The sequence below is a fragment of the Caloenas nicobarica genome, chromosome 3 (genome assembly GCF_036013445.1).
Source record: "Caloenas nicobarica isolate bCalNic1 chromosome 3, bCalNic1.hap1, whole genome shotgun sequence".
Classification (NCBI taxonomy): Eukaryota; Metazoa; Chordata; class Aves; order Columbiformes; family Columbidae; genus Caloenas; species Caloenas nicobarica.
Window position 1 is genome coordinate 97778528 of NC_088247.1, and position 22096 is coordinate 97800623.

The 22096-nt window shown below is 43.1% G+C and overlaps 1 protein-coding gene across 2 annotated transcripts in view; it reads right to left on the reverse strand.

Annotated features, from left to right (window-relative positions):
- LPGAT1 (lysophosphatidylglycerol acyltransferase 1) overlaps positions 1–14816 on the reverse strand; it is a 69439-nt gene extending 54623 nt beyond the window's left edge. The window contains exons 1-3 of one of the 2 annotated variants that reach the window (XM_065632097.1): positions 14667–14816; positions 14221–14375; positions 13582–13840 (exon numbers count right to left, since the gene is read on the reverse strand). In XM_065632097.1, coding sequence (XP_065488169.1) covers positions 13582–13819 — 238 coding nt within the window. In that variant the 5' untranslated portion in view covers positions 13820–13840; positions 14221–14375; positions 14667–14816. Of the gene's footprint in view, positions 1–12452; positions 12550–13581; positions 13841–14220; positions 14376–14666 lie in introns of those variants that run through there. The other variant, XM_065632098.1, reaches the window with a different exon arrangement.
- Between the last annotated feature and the right edge of the window lie 7280 nt (positions 14817–22096).

The following is a 22096-nucleotide window of genomic DNA, read 5'->3' on the forward strand; positions in this document are numbered from 1 at the left end:
AGCAGGGACATCTTCAACTAGATCAGGTTGCTCAGAGCCCCGTCCAGCCTGGCCTTGAATGTCTCCAGGGATGGGGCATCTACCACCTCTCTGGGAAACCTGGGCCAGTGTTCTACCACTCTCATTGTAAAAAGTTTCTTCCTCACGTCTAGCCTGAACCTCCCATCCTTTAGTTTAAAACCATCATTCCTTGTCCTGTCGTAACAGGCCCTGCTAAAAAGTCTGTCCCCATCTTTCTCATAGGCCCCTTTCAAGTACTGAAAGGCCGCAATAATGTCTCCCGGAGCCTCCTCCATGCTGAACAACCCCAACTCTCTCAGCCCATCCTCACAGCAGAGCTGTTCCAGCCCTCTGACCACTTCCGCAGCCTCCTCTGACCCCTCTCCAACAGGTCTGTGCCTTTCCTGTGCTGAGGACTCCACAGATGGATGCAGGACAGGGGCAGAACCACCTCTGGGCTGCAAGCGCACATTTCCGGCTCATGTCCAATCTTTCATCCACCAGTATCCCCAAGTCCTTCTCCACATGGCTGCTCTCAATCCCTTCATCCCTCAGCCCATACATATACCAGCCGTTGCCCTGACCCATGTACAGGACCTCTCTCCTGGCCTTGTTGAACCTCAGGAGGTTCACATGGCCCCACTTCTCAAGGTCCCTCTGGATGACATCCCGTCCCTCAAGTGTGTGAGCCACACCACTCAGTCTGGTGTCATCTGTAAACCTGCTGAGGGTGCCCTCAATCCCACTGTCTGTCTCACTGGTGAAGCTATCAAACAGTACTGGTCCCAATATGGACCCCAGGGGACACCACTTGTCACAGGTGTCCATCCAGACATTGAGCCATTGACCACTACCCTCTGGATGTGACCATCCAACCAATTCCTCATCACCGAACAGTCCACCCATCAAATCTGTATCTTTCCGATCTAGAGAGAAGGATGTTGTGGGGGACCACGTCAAAGGCTTTACAGAAGCCCAGACAGACAACATCCGTAGCTCTTCCTTTGTCCACCAACGTAGTCACTCCATCGTAGAAGGCCACGAGGTTGGCCAGGCAGGACTTGCCCTCGGTGAAGCCGTGCTGGCTGTCTCGAATCACCTCCCTGGTCTCCATGTGCCTTAGCACAGCTTTCTGGGAGGATCTGTTCCATGATCTTCCCAGGCACAGAGGTCAGGCTGACAGGTCGGTAGTTCCTGGGCTCCTCCTTTCTACCCTTTTTAAAAACAGGTGCGATGTTTCCCTTTTTCCAGTCACCAGGCCATCACCTGATGGCCTTGACTTCTCAAATACCATGGAGATTGGCTTGGCAACGACATCAGCCTATTGCCTCAGGACTCTGGGATGCATCTCACCAGGTCCCATAGATCTACCTGTGTTCAGGTTCCTCAGGTGGTCATGAGCCTGATCTTCTCTTACAGCGGGAGGGACCTTGCTCCCCCAGTCCCTGTCTTGCAACTCATCCACTCAAGAGGTGTGGGAGTAGAGCTTGCCAGTGAAGACTGAGGCAAAAAAGTTGAGTACTTCAGCCTTCTCTTCATCTGTTGTTAACCTATTTGCCAGTCAAATAATTTAATCATAAAACAATAAGAACCTAATGATGCAGATTAACATGACAGAAAATTGCTGTATTCAGTTTTATGTTTCTGTTTATGCAAGTCCCATTAATAAAACAAGAGGCCGAAGTCTGGACAGCATGCTGGAAAGTGTATGACAGTAATTCTAGCCAGGAACGTAAGCAAGTACTTTTGCTGGTGTGACGCAGTATATTACTGTAACCAAAGCACCTTACCATATTTAAATTTACGCCAGGTTATCTTACACCAGTTCAGTAACTCTTAAGAATTGTGTGGCCACATTTCAGGTTGCCAGTAAGCAGAAGTCCATGATCATAAAATCAGAAGCGATGCCTTTAATGGTACTCTCAGGCTGTCACAAGTGAAGTAATTAGCAGGAAAAAACAGCCTCTCTCATTACATTATTCCAGCTGATGTTCCTCAAAGCAGAAAGTCTACTGTTCCTCATTTTAAAAAAAGTTTAGCTCTCTGGCATCTGTTACTATTACAAAACAAATAATCCTCTTACACCTGCTAACAACTGCAAAAAATATCTTGGATTTGTGGCTGACAGTCTCACTGGGAGTTTCGGTAGTACTTTTTACTATGTAAAATGGTTGGACTTTATACAAACAAATTTATTCAAACATTCTGAATGGCTGTGTCCAATACCTACCCTTCATCCTCAGCGCACAGACTAATATTCAATGCACCTTTCAATGAAATATTCAGGTCCCAATTTTGAAATATGCTGCTGCAATGACAGTAATTGAGGCTTCTCCCTCCCCTAATTAAAAAAAAAAAATCCACATCTCAGATCAAAAAGTTTTCCTATATGTTGGGAACAAATGGTAAAAATGACAGCAGACAAATGCTGGAGGAACAAAAAAAGAAAAAGAACAGACTTCAGAGTACTTGAATTAAAAACAGTACTTCACTGCAGAGCAATTTCTCTGGAGAGCATCAGTAAAGGGGTTGAACAACAGAGCTGTGAAAGAGACTGGAAACAGACTTCTCCATTTCAAATACAGCAAGGTACTACAAATCTCAAAATTCCACTTTACAATTAAATGATTAATGCAAATACTCCTAAGTCTGTGGGTAGCAACAGGCACTGTTAGCACTTTACATGCAGCTTGTCATGATCCGTGGCTATAAGTGAGCTACTCACGAAGCACTTGCCAAAAACGTAGCAAATTACTGTTTCCTCAGACATAAACTAGGCAAAAATAAATTTGTTCAAGCTACAAAAGTCTAGCACTCACACAGAGTTAAGAGGGTGGGTCAATACACTTCAAATATCAAATTCTACTTCTCCAACTAAATCCTCCGTACTTTGCTCAAAGAAACCCTGCCCCAAAGCAAACCCAGTAAGTGACCAGACACTCAGATTTACCACATTGTTTTTGCCAAGTATCAGGGAAGGGTGGTACTGGGACTGAAAAAGGATGCAGCAGGCCACCTGTGATGGTTCCTTCACCACAGCAGCCACCTAAATAGCCCTTAGCCTCCCTGCAGTGACGCGCGGTGACGCCACTCGTGGTTACGTGAATTCAGCTCTGCATTTTAGCTTTTAAAGTTTAGTAGGCTGTTAAAACAGTCGCAAAGAATGTAAGCAATACGGGGAGGGGGAAGGGAATGTTTCAATATTTTCTCCCTCTGAAATAGATGAGGGACAAAAGTGCTTCTCTAGCCTGTAAAAATCTTGTCAAGCTCCAGAAACCCAAGGTAGGCATCAAATGATCTTTAAGCACATCTAAGACAACAGAATTACCTGGGCAAAGGCCTTGCTGTTGTCACATTCCCTTCCTACGTTACTAGGTTAGAAGACCAAAGTGTTAGGTTTGATGATACAAATAGAAGAGTCTCAAATACAAAAAAATATTCATCTGTTTGTTTTCATGTAATCCACTACATGTAAGAGGCTTAACAGACATGTATATTAACTGTACATGCATCTGAAAGCATTTTTACAAATGTAAACTGAACTTTATAGATCCTTCATGCTATATTAGTGTATACACAGGCTACAGTTATATTTATTTCCAAGTAAAGCTGTTGCTAAGAGGAACAACAACTCAATTCTATGCCAGAGACAAGCACAGGAAATGAAAATCGATCTGAAGGAAGAATATATTTGGAAAGGAAACCGGCAGTTACTAGAGTTGGAGTTTTGCCAGGCCATCTATATATATTTATGCATATCAAAATAGACCAGGTTCAGGTACAAACCTCAAGAGGCTACCTTTCTAATGCAATGTCTTCACACATGCTGCAGAGTGGTACAGAACCCTTTTTGACAGACTCTCATGATGCTTACCACCTACACCGTTGCTGTCTCGCAAGTCTCCCCAAATACACTCAAATACACCTCAAACCTCGTGTTTCTACATGTCCCTGGGTCAGATTCATGACTTACTTTCTCCTTTACTCTGTCCTGCCTACAGTAATCTGAGCACCACTGTTCTTTCCTGAGAGTTTCAGTCAGGTCGATGCCCTTCCAGTCCTCCTTTCAGGAGGCTATGCCAATTCCTGGTTTATATACACGGTAGAAAGTCTTATTATAAAAACACAATACTTTAAGTTCTTTTACCACCTTATCCTTTTTCCTTATATTAATATTAAACAGTTATCTGCATATGTCTGTTGGATCTAAAAGGCTATGATCAGCAAGGTGGACTAAACATCACCTAAAGGAAAGGACGCTGCTTCATACACCATCTGCCACCACCAGACGAACATGTTGCTCCAGAAGCAGCAGAAATAACAAAGCCTAGTTTCCCTAAAACTTCTTGTTGTCTAACCTCCTTCTCCTCAACAGGCTGGACAAGATCTGCCAGCACTGTGGCAAACCCAAAAACCATTGAAGCACTGGTTGGATGTGCAGCAGACGTCAAACAAGACATACGATGCCCAAATCTGCCTGCGCTACCCTCAGCTGAGGCACTAACTTGGGTCTCTCTCCTCCGCTCAGCTGCCGATTTTCACAAAACTCATGAGAACAGCATTACGTCGGAAATCTGAACCATCTGGTCAATCGCAGACAAATTTGCAAGGAGGCAAATCAGAAGTGTGGGAGGGGTGAGAGAAAGAATAGCTGTTAAACGAGTAGCTTAATTCCATCAGGAAACTATGCTTAAAACACTGTCATATTTAAGTCACCAAGTTACATTAAAATGGTGTTCAACAGCCCGCCACACTCAAACATAACTGATGTTTAAATTAACCAAAAAAATGTATTCTTAATATTATTTTTCTTTCCCCAGTTCTTGGCAAGCAAACACAGACACTATGGACTTTCACAGAAACTGCATATTCTTGTAACTTCAGGATACTAGAAAACAAGCGAAACAAAATTTTTAAAAAAATCTTAAACAAAATCCTCCTTTTTGCCACCAAAAAACCCCACACCCACAAGCACTTACGACATTGTGCTAATGATTCAACTTTCCAGAACCTACGTTCTCCCAACCAGCAGCAGCACTGGCCCTTGCTCTTAGAACACCATTTCTATTTTTAATTCTGCATAAGTGAGAAGCAGTAATAAAGCTATTAATCTTTCCTCTCCCCCTTTACTTAAATTACAAAACAGAAGTGAATCTCTAAGCTTGTTTAAACCATTAGACTACTTGAACAATGATGATTCCTTACCTTTTAGAACTATAATATTTAAACAAGAAGTTTTCAGATTATATGACTCAAAAGAAGTAACGCCATTGGCACTAGCCTGTAAATATTTGTGAAAAGACATAATGAAAGAAAAGACAAACAAACACACACAAACCAACTAAACAAAACCCCTGTCTCATTAAAACTTGAAGACTTCAATTTTTTTACCTTCCATTGACACCAAAAGCCCCCATCCCTCGTCTTCTTTAGACAGAGGCAGGGAGACATTGCATCTCTTCTGCTCTATTCTGCCCAAGAAACAGATTCACCGAGTTGTCCAATTCAGTTCCCATTCAAGTTCAGCTGGGACTGAAATTGTTCTGATTTGATTTCAGCTTGCACTAATGAAGTTGTTGACTCTCTTAGAGCCCTTCTGAATTCTTCAATAGCTTTAAAACAACTGAGACAAAATTCAGCAAAGTATGAAGTCAAACCACTGATATTTTTTTAGTATTACTCTCCATCCTGTTCTTTATTTATTTTAGAACAGAAGGTATAGTTGTGCACTGAGCCAAAAACTTTCCCTAAGCTCTCCACCATGATACTAATCTCTTTCCTAAACCGCTACTTTACTTAAATGTTTATTACTTTGGACTGTTCACTGCTGAACAACTTCTGCACTTTGTTGGCTATTCATACCGCTCAAGTGCTTTTGAAGTTCCTTGAAATTGTCTCTGTAGCTGACAAATTCAAACAGTACGCGCACAAAACTTCAGAGAAATCCCACTGCTAAGCTTTCATCAAAATGAACACTGGTCTTTTTCTTCTTTTATCAACCAGTTTTCAGTTTATGATAACCCTTTGTTCTCACCCTACACTTAGTTTTCTTCTCCAAAGGAACTTTGCAGAAGGCACTTTTCCAGTCTAAACAACACTAACCTGTTAACAAAATAGTAAGAAAAGGTGACAAAGTTCACTTCACCGACATTTTATTCACGTAATACAACCCTACCCTGCACAGGGCCGCTCTCTTGAATTGGGGTCATAAGCAGTAGTTCAAACACATTAAAGCTGGTACTTCCAACCAAAAGATGCAGTTCCTTCCTCCTTCCCTTTGCCATTTGTTCCTATCTTTGTCTTTCACCACGCAGGAAAATGAAACGGGTTAGGGACGCAGTGTGTTTTGTAAGTCACCCAGCAAAAAAAGTGGGTGGGTAGCTTTAGTATGGGTCACAGCCGTGATCCTGATTCATCCCACAATCATTGAAATATCTGGCCAATAGAACTGAAGCAGCAGTGCTAGGATGAGTCTGGAAGGCTGGGACTGGCTTTCTTCAGCGGCACTGCCTGCTTGAAATGCTTGTGGAAGGAGAGAAAAAGAAAAAAAAAAAAATACACTCTCATATGCAGAATCCTTCGCTGATGTCACGGAACGTTTTTAGGAATGCAAACACATTAGCCTTATTTATTTCAGTAACTGCATATACAAATCACTGGACTATTATCTCGACTGTGGTGACTGCAACAGCAGTACAATTACGTGCCTACGCAACCCCACGTTTGACATGTCATTTAAGCATTAGAGTTTATATTCCACTGTAATAAAAGCAAGCAGATTACATATCTTGGAGCTGTATTTTGGCTCAGTTAGCCCTAGAAAGTTACACCACTAAGCTTATATTCCATAAAGGATTTACTAACTGCCCTGCCTAATTAAGGTTGCACAACTCTTCCATTTTTAAGATCTGGTTTTCAGCGGCTTAAAACCTTGCCAAACTAACCTTTGGCAAGACTTCTTCATCCCTCACCCACACTTGACAGAGAAAGGGAAAGGAATATATTCTGTCCATTTGTTTCCAGTTTCATTCTAAAAAAGTAATTCTCAGAACAAAAATGACAGAGAAAATAGGGTTTGTCCACATTAAACATCCAATTTTTTCTCCCGTTTTCTTGAAAAGCTCTAAAATTTCTATGCTTTGGAACAGTTATATTAGAACGAGAAATTGCATCTCTGACATACTCCAATACAGACACGATCACACTGTTGAAGCAGAAAAAAAATTCCTCCTTCATACACTCTGCAAAGAATTTGCAGACAAATAATTTAACTCCCTAAGATTTTCCTTCTCCAAATCAGAGCTGGATAAAAGCTTTCCTGCAATTATTTCAGATGGTTCCTAATAGCCTATCATCAAGAAAAAGAATAAGAAAAGGTACAGAAAACGCAGAAACATCTTTCAGGTATTCTTAGTCACATCCTTTCAGGCACTCAACCAGCAATGAAGGGAGAAGTAAGATGCCTAGTGTGAATAGATATGCTGAAAACAAAGGCCCAGAAGACCTAGGAGGGATAAAAACACACTAAAAATAACAAAATCAGCCATAACCAGGGAAAGAACCCAGAGTTCCCAAAACTTTGTCTTCATTTGGCTGTTAGCACATAAGCTAATTCAGAAGCATCCCACAGCCATTCCTGGGCTTAAAATAAATACTAATAATCACACCTTTCTGTATAGGTATTCCTCAATAATTCATCTTTACTACCCTTAGGCAGACATGACTGATTTGGTATGCTTGCAACTGTTTTTGTATTATCCAGAGCAGGTGAAATAAGAGCAGAGTCTAACCTGCTCTGGGAGCAGGGGAAAAAAAAAAAAAGGTTGTAAACAGCAACAAACAACAAAAATATCACTACCAAAAAAAACCCCAATAACGTGTACTTTTACTCTAAGTTTTGTGCCAGAAGGCAGCAGCTTTCAAAAAAAATAATTCAGAGAGCATTTCAGCACCTAATCTTTTGGAATGATCCTTCAGTTAAATGATACACTAGGAAAACGAAAGATAAGCTTTAATGCTTCTGACATGTTGCTGACACTACGTGAACTACAAACAAGTATGGTAAAGCCTGTAACTCATGTTCCAAAAAGAAGAGACGGGAATTTCCTGGTGTGATTTTACATATTATTATTACAATAGGACAAAGGTCACTGTACAGCACTCTTTACAGACAGACACATCACTTGCACAAAGTTGACAGTAAGTTCACTGCACTCCTTACCTCCTCTTACGCAAAGGCACATTGAGCCTTTGCTCTGAGGCCATGGTAGAAATAGCTCCAATGTCCCCAGCTCATTCAGCTCCAACCTTTTCTTATCAAGACAGCTCACAAATTACACACAAACTTCCTCTTACAAACAGCAAAATAAATCCAAAGATCCCAGCTTGATCTCAACATAACGTACACACAAATCATACGCATCAGAGAAATCGGCATTTAAATCAGGCATTACCTGGAAACTCAACACAGAGGCATAGTGTAAACTAAAAGTTTCTGTGGGGTATGCTGCTATCCTAATCTACTGAGTCACATCAGGTATTTTCACGCATTCAAATGCAAGAACAAAGGAAGAACAATTCTGCTTCTCCATTTCATACGCTGCCTGACCTCGAAATCATGACCTCGTCCCCCACACCTCTTCCTGCCCAGTCCTCAGTGGTGAACCGTCTCCAAAACCAAAATATTGCCAGTTAAAAATCATACCGCAGGAACAGAGGAGGGTAGAAAACAATGGCAGGGTTAGATGCACAGTAGGTCTCCTGAAATAACACCTCCTGCCTTATTTGGGACAAAAAATTTACTTTATCTCATCTGCTGTACTTCCTGCCCCAGGAGAGAAGCTGACTTGTCACAAGAAGCAGCAAAGACAGCGCTCGCTGCCTGCACCGAGCAAGTGTTGTCACAGCAACTCCACCTCTATCTTTTACAGTTCTGGAAGACAAAAATATTCACGTTCTAAGAAGATTAAAGGAGTTGAGGTTGTTGAGTGGTAAAATGGAAGCAAAGAAGATTTTGAATTAGAGGGGAAAAAAAAGTGTATGACTGCTGAAAAAATTATAGAGTGGTCTCTACTTTAACATACGTACAAATCAGCCAATAAATTTTAAATCACTTGAGGGAAGAGGAGAGGGGACATAACTAAAAATCCAAATCTCTATTTTACTCTTCTTGGCTGATTAATAAAGAAGGAAGAAAGAGAAATTCTCCTCACTTGACAAAACCAGAATATTCTTACAGACACTATTTAAATGTCACCTTCCCAGCTGACACAGAACAGTAACTGGCAATACCATAGGATTAGTTCGCTTTTTATTAAGCAGTGCATCATTATAGCAGCAAGCATACTCACAGTACTAAGACTTTTCCGTGTGTGGTAACAGAGCTGTATTACTCTCCCTGTCATCAGCCCACCAACCCATCCAACATCATTGCAAGACCGTGCGTATTGGCAAGAGCCTGAAACAGAAGGTTTTGTCAAATTGTTCTTTTCACTGCTGGAGTATAAAACACTCCAAGCAGAACTCTCAAGGGAACCCCCTCCCAAGATGCACACAACCCCAGTGACCACATGCAACGCTTCTCTGCCCTGGTGCTCTGAGAGGCAGAAGAGCACTGTGGGTTCCTGCAGGCGGAGGACACTCATCCTCCACCAGCTGCCCCCAGCCAGAGGTACAGACTGGGCACAAACCACTGCTCCCCACAGCACCCGGCTCCACGGAGCAGAGCGAAGCACAAGACCAGCATCGTCACTTATCGCAACTGCATTGCTCACCGACTGCTCCGCTGTCAGAGAGACTTCTAATTGCAAAACCACATTGACACTATCACGGGCTAATGCTAACCTCTGCATTGAAGCAGCAGGAGACAACAAAACAGTTTGTCTAAGCACATTTTAGAAAAGCAAGCTTTTCTCCAGCAACCTGATTAGATACAGGAATATTAAACTTTAGCCTGAAATAGTTACTTGCCCAAAGAAGTTGAAATCTAGAAGATGGTTGCTTTAAACTAGTTTTATAGGGGAGCAGGAGGTAATCAGAAATTCACCACCACCGATATGCTCCATCTCCCTCCCATTACATCTACTGCACTTTTTCGTGGTTTCTGGTTTACTTGTATATTAAATGACAAATTATAGTATAGGGGGAAAAATGTACTTGCCAACAAAGGATCAAGCACTCTCGAGTTTGCTTTTTTTAGAACACATCTTCCAACAAATGCAGGAAAATATTTAGAAGTGTTATGCAAAGGTGCCTTTCAAATCACACTAATATGCGGATTCCGAGTGTCCTAACTGAATAGCTCCTACAAGGAGAGCTATACATTTATATAAAAAGCCTTAAAAAAAGAAAAAGGCTAAGAAGAATTAGAAGAAGGCCTTTCTAAGAGAATACAAGATAAAATAACATTGCTAGACTACCTGAACGTTCTTCATAAGACACTCGGTTTTCCTTTTCACAAGAAACACTATAGAGTTCAAGAGAACAACATAGATGTTTATCATACTCTGCCCTTCGAAATTCAAAGGCAAGCAATTATACCCAACTTCTCTCTCATACTTGCATCTTAAGAAGAAAAGGATTAGGGGAAGTAGAGTGACCTTTACAATTTCTCTTTCTGTTCCTTTATTTTGCTTGTCCAGTTATATACTTCTCTTTACATAACACCAAGTGAGTCTGCAAACAGAAACACCTACATTTATCAAAAAGCACAGATTAAAGCTGCTGATACAGACACTGATCATGTACTTTCTGTGACAAATCCTCTAGGATCCTAGCACAAAAACACAGGTTTATGCGTGGGTGGGGAGAAGGGCAGACCTAGTTCATGAGTTCTCCTCAGCTCTTCCAGCTTTATTCAATAAAATATACCAACAATCACACAACAGCAGCAAAGACCAGAAAGAAAACCTAGCACTCACCTTATTTCTTCATTTGGCCTTGAGCTCTCTCATACACATTATATACAAACTTAGACGGGGGAAAAAAGTCTGCCCTGAATCTACTTTGCAGACTGAGTTTAAGTCCCTAATTACACATCGTTTATGTCACTCCTCACCCAACAGATGATCCAAGCTGGGAAGGGGAAAAAGTAAATAAATTTAAAAACTGAAACACACCTTCAACATAACTGCAGAACACTACCTGCAATTAAAACACAAGTAAACTTGTTTAGCTGGTTACCCTCTCAATCAAGAAGAAAAACAAACCAACTCGCCAACTGTTCTGCTACTCAAAACAAAACTCCTTAATCTTCTCAAAGAATTCATACGTACCTACTTTCTTGTATTTACTTTTGCAAAGATGGAACACATTGAAGCCTATCTGACTTAGTTTTTGGAACTGCAAACAGAAGAACTGTTCTGCAATGGCTCTTTCAGATGCTATAATAAATAGCATACTATAATAAAGTAGTATTTCAGTTCTGAATTAGTTATGATGTACTCTGTAAGAGGAGGGGACCTAGCGACAGTCTTTTATAAATCTATCAGTCTGGAAACAGACACGTAAATAATTCTGCCCGTGCATGTTAAAGCCAGAAAGATATGCTTTCCAGGTTTGTCCTGCATGTGGTGGTGAGCACTGATGAGGGTAAAGAAAGAATGGACAAAAAATAAGCCGTTCTTCCTATTTTGTAGCTTTCAGTATAGACATGTTAATGCCTTCATATCAAAATATATTTAAGATTAGACTTCGTACAAGCGTTTGCTAAAAATCCTCCCTAAAACAAAAGCCATGCTTCATAGTGAAAAATGAAAAGGGCCCTCTTACCCATATACCATACTAGAAAACGCTTCTGTGTAGCTGTTTGTAAATCACATTTCAGAAAAACATACTCAAGACATTTCAAAACTGTAAAACAAAGTATTTCAGATTGTCAAGATACATCAGCAACACCAATCAGCAGATGCTTCGGGAAGACTCTAGGATATGCAGGTCATGCTAAGACCACTTTCCAAGCAATAGGCAAAAGAAACCACACAGTTCTGCAGTCAGCAGTAGAACTATCCCAAAGAAACTGCTTTCAAAAATTGACAACCATATTGTCATGGGACAACGGCTTGAATTTTAACTAGCATGTGCAATATACACAGCGAATCCCCGGGGCCACATGCCATATGACTTTAATATTACCATTATGCCCATAAACTTTGCAATTGCCAATTAATAATACACACAACATGTTGGAAGTCAATCCTCCCTTCTGGAAGGCCTTTGTGCTCTAAGGCATAAAGCAGACCTCAAAAAATATACCTGCCACTGCAAATACTATGTGGACTTCTTTTAATGAGCAAATATAAACAAAGATTTTTAAAACAGCATATCTGGAAAAGCTTGAGCTGTAGCAGGCAAGGCAGCTTCGAAGCAGCACGACGCTGCGACAGTTCTAGCCCGACAGACCAGAATCTAGCTTGCTGCTGCCACCATCCCCTTAAGATGAACTGGAAGCTCACCTAGAGTATCCAGAGAAACTTTGTGCATCTCAGAAAGGCACACGACAGGGTACCAAAACGGACATTATTACAGCGGCTTCTGCTCTTGTAGCCTAACAAAAAGAGCGCTCCATCTGGGTCACCACTGACTTTCTGACTAATGAGGAGTCTGAGCAGACTCCAGAGCTGCGTGCTGCCATTCCTTTTTATCTCTGTTTACGTGGACAAGACCTGCAGACGCAGCCTGGGCAGAAGAGAGGGAAAGAATTTTAGAAGGGCTGTTCATATTTCACACTCAGTAGATTCATTCCCTCCCCTTTTCAAGGTCTAAGCACATACAAAGAATTGATGGCTGTTTTCTTGCACAAAGTGCAGTAGCCAACATGAAAATCGGTGCATTTGAGGACAAGACCAGAGCCTTCCTTTATATTTCAGTGCAGTCCATCACTCCGATGGGCCTATGAACACTAACAAGCAAAAATAAGTTCAATAATAACTGCAAGGCAAGCACGCAGACAGGCAAAGCCCTACAGGTTCTGTAATTAGCTCTGCTAACAGTAATGAAGAGCCATACAGTTGAGAAACATTGTGTTACCACTATTTGTGTGAAAGAGGTTCCCTCTATTCTGAAGCAGCAGAAAAGACAGATGCTGTGGCACGGAATAGAAGACCTACTCTTCTGACACGAGCTTAGTGTCAAACTTCATAGCCTTGTGTCCCGATCATTTCAAGTGGAGATAACTTAGAGAGGCATAGACTTAATAAAAAATTTAGGTGCTATCAGCTACATACACAGTACAAATCAACTCTGTTTCGAGAAGATTATCTTTCTCATGTAACACCGAGACAAAGTGATTAGGATACTACAGAAAAGTAATATGTCTGATCATACTACGACAAAATGCTGATTGAGAAAATTTTACTTAACACATAATAAGTTTGTACCTACAATTTCAAAAAATGTTTCAGTATATTCAGCACCTCAATCCAGAACTACAAAGCATTTGTATAAGAAACCCAAAAGAAAAACACCCAAAATATCCACTATATTTACATATTCCCCTACATGTCCCCACACTAACGCAGATGTGTTTTAACACTTATTTACATCTCAGCATTTGTACATTTTAAGTTAATAAGATATTCTTACCTGTATATCCTGCCCACCAGCCCCAGGAAGCCACCATAGCCAAAAGCCATTTAAATAATACTCCTTCGATATACCAGAAGCTTTTACTGTCCAGCATTCGGAGAGGCTGCAGCACAATTAAATACAAGACGTAGGACGGAATAGCAACCAGGTTATTGGCCACCATAAAAGCGAACCTGAGGAGTGCTTTCAGACAGGTGTAGCCCACCCGCTGGGCCTGCTCCAGAGTCACGGCCATTCTCTTCACAGCGGGACCGTCCTGGGGGAGAGGAGCACAAGGCACAGGTAGCGCTCTCCGGGCGGGACGGGGCGTGGGGACGGTGCCCGCCCCTGCCGTTAGTCACCGGGGAACGAAACCACCCCCGCTCCAGGGAGCACGAAGGAGGCGGCGCGACCCTCCGGCCGGCGCCTGAGCGGGGCCGCCTCCCCTCAGCGGGCTCCGGGGACCCCTGCCCGCGGCTCCCCTGAGGGGGCACAGGCGCGGTCCCAGCCGGCCTCCATCTTTCCCCCGAAAAGGTCGCGGGCGCCGGGGCGGATGCCGGCGGTCTCTCCCCCCGCCCCGGAGCGGCTGCCAGGACCCGACACCCGCGGGCGGCGCTGAGGGGAGCGGGCGGCGGCGGGCCCGGCCGCGGGACTCACCTCCGGCGGGGCGGCGGCGGAAGCGGCGGCGGGGCTGGGGGAGCTGGGCCCGGCGCTGGCGGCAGCAGTCCCGGCTGGCGGCAGCGGCTGCCGGCGGCGCACGGGCCCGGAGGCGGCGGGCCCGGCCGCGGCAGCGCTACTCGCCCTGCGGCTCCCTGCGGAGAGAGGGGGGCGGGCGGCGTGAGCGCGGGGGCCGGCGGGCGGGGAGGCGGGAGCGCCGGGCCGGGCGGGCAGGCGCAGACCACGGGCTCGCCTCGGTTCTCCCGCGCCGGCGGCCGGGCCGGACCGGGCCTGGCACCCCTGCCTCGCTCCTCCCTTCCCTCACCCTTCCCCTCCGCCCGCTCGGCTCGGCGCTCCGCGGGCGGGACCGCGGCGAGCCCCGGCCCCACAAGGACAGGCGAGCGCCGCGGGAGGCCCCTGCACCTGCCGGGGGCGGGGGTCCGTACCTCGGCGCCTCCGTCCCCGCCGCGAGCAGCGCGGGCCGCCGGGGGCTCATGCCGCCCGCTGAGGCCGCGCTCCCCGCCCCCGCCGGCTGCGTGTCCGCCGTGACCGCCCGCCCGCCGCCGAGGAGCGGGGCCGGCGCTGCGGCGAGCGCCGCCCCCCGCCCGAGAGCGCGGGCGGCTGCGCCCCCCGCCCCCGCACACACGCCCGCGGCGCCGAGCGGGGTGGGCCGCGCTGCCCGGCCGGCGGCCGCCCCGGCTCCCGGGAGCGCCTCCCGGGGCGGCCCGCGGGGTAAGCCCGTTCCGCTGCGGAGGGCGAGGCGGCGGCTGCCCCTGCGGCGGCGCCCCGAGGCTTCTGCTCGCAGCCCAGAGCCCGCCGGGGCGAGGCCGCGACGGCCGAGGAGCAGCACGGCCCGGCCCCCGCCTCGCTTTTGCCACCTGCCGCTGTAATCCCCCTTCGCAGCTGTTTTGGTTGAAGTTGGGGAAAGCGGGGGACACTGTCACAGGTCCCCTCGGCACCACCAGAAACGCTCATCCGGCCCAGACAGCAACAACACATTTTGTTCCATCTCTGTAGCCGCAAGTCCCTTTCACGTGCTTTTTATGTTTCAACTTCACCAGCTTTTTCCTTCTCTCTCATCCCTCCCCTACAGCCACAAACCCGGCTTCTGCTTTCAGGAAACCCCTGCGGAGGTGGGCTATCTACAGTAACGACTCCACAGCCCCCCACAAAACACCTGCACCCCCACAAAACCTCTCCAGGGTGAGGAATTTCAGCCTTCTGAGTGACTCTGTCATCCCTGGCAGCGACACAGGACTGTTGCCTCTCGTCCCCTCACTCTGCCCGTCAGACACGAACCTGCTCCCGTTGTCTCTCTAACTCCTGTTCAGGCCTTGGAAGAGCATGGCCAGCTCTCCCCGGACTCACCAAGACCAGCTTCTGCAGCTTAGTTCAGCCTCTGCAGTACCTACACCGAGCAGAACGGCTCATGCAAGTGATTTTGACTTGGTTTGGGTTCTCGAGGAATAGAAGCAGCTAAAGAACAACCACACTTCAAGAAGGAGACATGCTAAAAGGTCTTTTGTGCTGGGGGAAAAAAAAAAAAAGTGGACTGTTTTCAAATTGTAATACTTAGATGGAAAATCATATCACTTTCACGCACAAACCACACCATGTGTAAAGCTAGTCCACTGTTTCCTAGACAATGAGCCTTTGGAGATGACGGTACAGTCAACAAAATTAAATCCCAACCTCCATTCCAGGAAGAAAACAAAGTCGTTATTGCAGATAAATTTCGTTTGAGAATTTAGAAACGCAAACAACCAGATAATGCCATTGTGTTCTATTTGACCAAAACAAAACTGTTTACTTCCTTGACAAAATGGACGTATCTTGCATAAGTGTTTCCAAGTCAGGGTGTTCTTCTGTGTTATTTTTATTACTAGGTTAAATCTGACAGTTGCATTTAGTAATCATTATAGAGTCAGTTTGAGCTGTTCCAAACTATTACCAGCTTTTTTTTTTTTTCAATATCTCATGCAAACAACTCCGGACATACACTTGGACTTACTATCAGCAAAATTTTGCTCCAAAATCCTCAGGTAGGAGAAGGGCAATTTTAAGGCCATAATTAAAGTTACATTTTAATATTTACATACCAACAGCAAAATGAAGCCTCAATTATATATTATTCCAAGAAGAAAAATTATAATTAATTTTTATAAAGTTTGGTACCTCTTAATTTTATTCTCACTGTACAATTTGGAATTATATTCTTAAATCTGACGCCTAAAAATGAGGGATTGCAGAAATTACGTTCGACGACTAATGGATTAGGCAATTTATATTGCAGAAAGGAATTGCACATGGGGAAGCGGGCGTACAAAGCATTCTTTGTCAGAGTGAGTGCCTTACAGCTTCGGAAGCTGTGGTTTAGTATTTTGCTGATTGAGCTGGTAGGAAAGACCCACCCCTATCCCTCATTTCCTGGCCTTCCCATGGACAACCCAAGTCCATGGGAAGCGTGCGCAATGAAATATGGATCTTGAGAAGCCTGCTATCTGACACCCAGTCTGAGCCTCTGAAGAATCCTTTCTAGTATAAAGTAACACATACATGTGTGTGTGTGTATATATATATGTAATATGCCACTACTGCAAACAAAAAGAAGGAAACAACTAAGCAGTAGATTTTTTTTTTTTTTTTTTTTAATTTGGTCAATAACTGTTGATGCTGAAGCTCAGCAGTTTCACAACTGGTTTTTGGGTTTTTTGTTTTTTTTTTTTAATATTCTGATTTCTGGAAGCAGTTCCTCAATCTCTGGGCTTCGTGAACTTTCATTATATATGCTTGTTGTTTTACTATTATAAAGGCAAAAAAGGCAAGAGATTAATAAAAGTGACTCTCAGTTTATGGCCTTTTTAACAATTTCTCTAAAGTTTACAGATTTTTTGAGTGATTACCCTCTGTAACTGTCTTTTCAGCCCCATGGGAATACTGACAGGGATGTCCCTAGTGATCATTGTAATAATACATTTTAATGTGCTTATTAACTGTAGATACTGATACTAACATGGGTAATATTAAGTGATTAAGTGATGTCAAGGATTGCTGGGGCAGATAATTAAATAGTGGAGTTGTCTTCCACTCACCTCCAAAAAAAACCAATAGATAAAAAGGAGGTTAGACTTATTCCTGCCTAAAAATGTGTTATTACTGAGGTGGGGATTACACAGTAACAAACACATCTGTTATAATCAGTTACTTTAAGAAGTTATCCTAAACAACACATAGATTACTGCACGGGAGCCGCACAGTCTGGAAGATTCTTAATCCACGCAGGCTGGATCTGGCTCCAAGATTCAAGTCAGGTTTTAGTCATCAACTCCTTGAGAGACTTTTGAAGCAGATAATGCTGTTTGTCTCTGGGTGATTAGCTACTGTCATTCTCCCACAGAACCGCTCGGCTGCACATATTTGCATTCCAACTTGGCCGTAGCATTAGCACTGCCTGCAAGCAGAGCTGCGAGGAGGGAACGCGTTGCACATTCAAGTAGTCCATGAGTCACAGAGGCATGGAAAACCATCATGAAATCCAGGTTCAAAGCTGTAAACACCAAACCAGCTAAAAGGTGTGTTTCTGGAGTTCAGAAACTGCAAGTGTTGGAGTGCTTTTGAACCTCTGTCTGAGTTGAAGATTAAGAAATAAAAATCTTCACATTTGTCCCAATCAGATTCAATGAGCTCTACCTACTTGTTTTCCTTGTAGCAAACTCAAGCCACAGGTGCCATGTGGCTGGAGAAAAAAGGGGTTAGGAAGATGCACTCACATGTTCATCACACCAAAACCAAAATTGCCATTAAAAATCATAAAGGCCTGTCATACAGAGAGAAGGGACACGAAAATAGCCTGAGAAATCTCAGAAATTCTACAGAGCAGAAAATAACTACTGTTTCCAACCTCTCAGAAAGAGCAACTTGCTTCTTGGGAAATTGTATAAAGTTTTATTAAAAAAATAGCACGACAGAGAAGATGAAAGTAGAGAAAATTGCCATGAGAAGCTACAAAGATGGGAACGTGTGCAGGGGACAGACTGCTTGAAGATGCATAACATGAAATAGGACATATACTCAAGGCAGCATAAATCCAGAAGCCATCTTGAGTAAATTAAGTAGTTAGCCTTGGATTTGCAAAAATAAACATTTAAAGCACCACCAAGAAGAACTTAACAACTATGTTTACCATAGGCTGCAATAAAGAAAGAAAGGAAAAGGACTGGGAGGAAAAGGAAAAGAAAAAAATACCACAACAAACAACAACAACGACCCCACAAAAACAAAGAAAAGAAACAAACAAACACAACCAAAAAAACCCCACCAACACCACACAAAACCCAAAAACCACCACACACACCCCACCTAAAAACACCCAAATAAAATAACCCAACAGTTAAACCTTCCAAAAAATTCTATAACAGTAACTTCCATTATATCCTCTGTATGAGAGGCAAAAGCACCTCCATTCTCCAAGTAAATTCTTAAATGTAAAGGACAGCATCGGTCACTCCATCCCTGCCCAGCTGTAGCTCAGGAGGAATGGAGGCGAGATGCTTGTTCAAGTCCCTTGATCTGCAGTGGCAAGCTGTTCTTATGTCCTTTCCCTCAACCAACAGCAGGCCATGGTTTTTAAAAGCTCTACTGTCAGTAATCTTGTAGAAACATGTTCCTTTTGAAGATTCACATCCATTTGTTATACACCAAATGCAAAATCCAGCCTATTTTCCTTTTCTGATTTTTCTCTGGGAAATGTTATCAGGCGATTTGACCTTTCGGTCCAAGATGCTTTTAGTTGCATTTGCATCTTAATTCTTTTAAGGGCACTTAAGGTAACATGAAGGAGCTGTTAAAATTGAAGTAAACTGTGGCATTGACTTTAATACCCGTTACATTCCTGTATTTATGTAAAAAGGCTTTAACTGACACGAGCTCCCTTTCCTCAGCCACCCCTCCAGATCCCACATGCAGTATCCCTCCTCAAAACCAGGCGGCTGCAAACGACTCACTCTTGCCAGTTCCTACAGTTCTAGCATCCAGGGTTCTCATTTTTGCTCATTTTTCCTAATATTTTAAGATCTTGGATGGGGGCCTAATTTTTTTTCGTGTTAAATACTGTGGGCCTCAGAGAAAATGCATCACACGTGTGACCAAAAATTTCAATCTCCTTAAAGATGCAGAAGTTAACCTGAGGTTCCCTTTTCTGGCTACAATTTTCATAAGAGTATAAGATAAGCAAGAACTTAGTATTAACTATAGAGGGACAATGCCTTGAGTCTCAGATTTGTGACTCTTTGTTTCAACAAAATACACATTTTGATGTGACTCTCAATGTTGCAGTCACCATATATCTATATATAGAGAGATGTATATACAGGTATATTTCCCAACAAGACTAAAGCTGGTGTTCCTGATATTACAATACCATTTCTTACCATAATAATTTTTTCCATATCAACACCTGTAACTGTGAGCTGAATAATTCAGATGTTTTGAGGTGTTTAGTTTCTCATTAAAACTAAACCAGAGACTTGGACAGAGACCACTTATTAAAGATGGATAAGGGATATACCACAATGCAGCCAGATGGTCAGTGAGTGACGTTTTCATTTATTACTGCATGTAATGGGTTTCTGCCATACTGTGTGTGTCAATCAATGGGTGGCTTAAAGAGAGCACAATAAAGCTGGGTTCTCATCTCAGTTACACGGGCGTTTTTCACCCATAACACCACTGTCACCAAGGTAAGTTTGAGCTCAGGGTTTACTTTTACTTTTGGTTTGTCTGGGGCTCATTTGGGGTTTTTTTGAAAGAAAGGAGCTCTAGAGTTAATGCCAGCTACTTCCTGAATCTTTAACCTCTGTGTCAGCTTGGTTATGAAATCTTTTATCTACAACACGTTGATTTAGTTCAGTCATATCTACAGAATCATATTGCTTCAGGCAATGATGATATGCTGATTAAAAGCTTGCACTTTGCACAATTTTTATAAGCCCATAAAGTTCATGTATGGAAGCGTGGTACAAAGATGAAGGCAACCTGTCTTCAGGCAGATGGGGTTTCTAATATTTTCTAGCTGTCACACTGTTTAGCAATTAGCCATTTTTTAAAAAGTAATGTAGTGAAAATAGGGACTTGGCTGTAGTGAATTAATCTCTAATATTTTTCTCTATTGGTGCTGGCAAATTAAGCACTACACTGCATGGTCCTGATCATAAAGATCACATGTTGTGAGGTCAGTCATCAAATGAAGCTCCTATTTTCTTCAAACTCATTTAAGTTCATTTCGAGTCAACATTTACCAGCCTGACTGACTTGGGTTTTGGTAAGCTCTTATCAACATCCAGTCAATGTTTGTAGATCAAACTGCAAATACAACAAGAGAACAAAATAAATACTTATTGCTGTTAAGATGATTCTTACACTTAAATGCCTAGTGAATAGCTTGTTATAAAATTAAAGAGGTATTCAGACTATCTTTCTTACATTTGTGGGATTCTATATCATTACGAGCTAAAATTAATATTGATGTTTCAGGAAAGTGATGTTTTCTCTAGTTGAAAAAGAAAGTAAATAGTCCAATGTAACAATGACAGCCACCTTTGTGGGGGAGTCTAGTTGTCCATGTGCTGAATTCTGGTGACTTCAAACAGCACTGTGCAAAGTGCAAAGATCTATCCCATTTCAGCTGACTGAAGAACTGGGGACAAACTAATCAGGTCCAATCCAAGGTCCGCCGAGCATTTCTAGGAAGTAGGTATTGTAAAATATATACCATCACTGAAATTTGGTCAGGACCAAGGTCTACTAAAACCACCCCCTCATCTTCCCTCCCTCAATGTAGTGCCATTTACCACAGCATACAAACTCCTTGTCTTATGATGTCATATGCAGCTTTGCTTTCTCAAGACTATGTTTAACTTAGTTACTGAAAGAAGGTAATGATGAGTATGTCCATGCTGCAAGCAAGTTATGCAGTTTTTTGCACAACAAGCTGAAGCCGAGTGAAGAAATAGTGCAACACTGTGAAATCTAAAAGGAGAAGTCACATTGTAATTCACATTTAAGCCACGCTCACCTACATCCTCTGCAGTCTCACTACCTGCTTGTTTCAGGCCTGAAAAACACTATTGCTGTCTCTGCTGACTGTAGTAAAATACTGTTGTCTGTTGGTAACAGCAATTAATCATTTCTTTGGGTAAAGTTCAGTTGAATCTACTGTTGGCATTGGTTAACCAGTAATCATTAATTAAATTAGACAACACTATTAGTTAGGCATTAAAAGGTAGCCTGCTTTTTCTTTTTCTTTTCCCTGTCCAGAGTTAAAGATGTAAGAGGAAGCTGAATTCCAGAACACCTTTATGCATCTTAGTTGCAGTTTCACATTAAGTTTATCGTCCTAAACCAGGGACAGTCCCAAGGTGAATCAGAGGGAGCAGAAGGGAGGAGGCTGCGTTACAACCGCCACGTTACGAAATTGGCATCAACAAGAAGGCCCTTTCCTGTCCTCCCCACAGTAAATCCAAGCTAGGCCACTTCATCCTGGTTTACAATAGCCAGCAGCAAAGACTTAAGCAACAGTTGCCGTCAGTCAAAGAGGAATTTTAATCTAGAGATATGAGAGTAATGCTTTTATATACTTCTTACTGCAGACCCCCAAGACCAGTTTCCTTAAGTCTGTGCCACAGCACAAACATGTTTGTAAGGGATGAATACTCCATAATTCCAATGCCATAGTCAAGTGCTGCCCAAAAGCTCCTTTGGCTGGCATGCCCAATGTGCTGGAAGTTGCTCTTCTTAAAATACCACAGTTGTTTTTCATTAGTGCTATTGATGCATTCCAACTTAATAAAATGTAATAAAAGCTGTTAGACCATTTTAA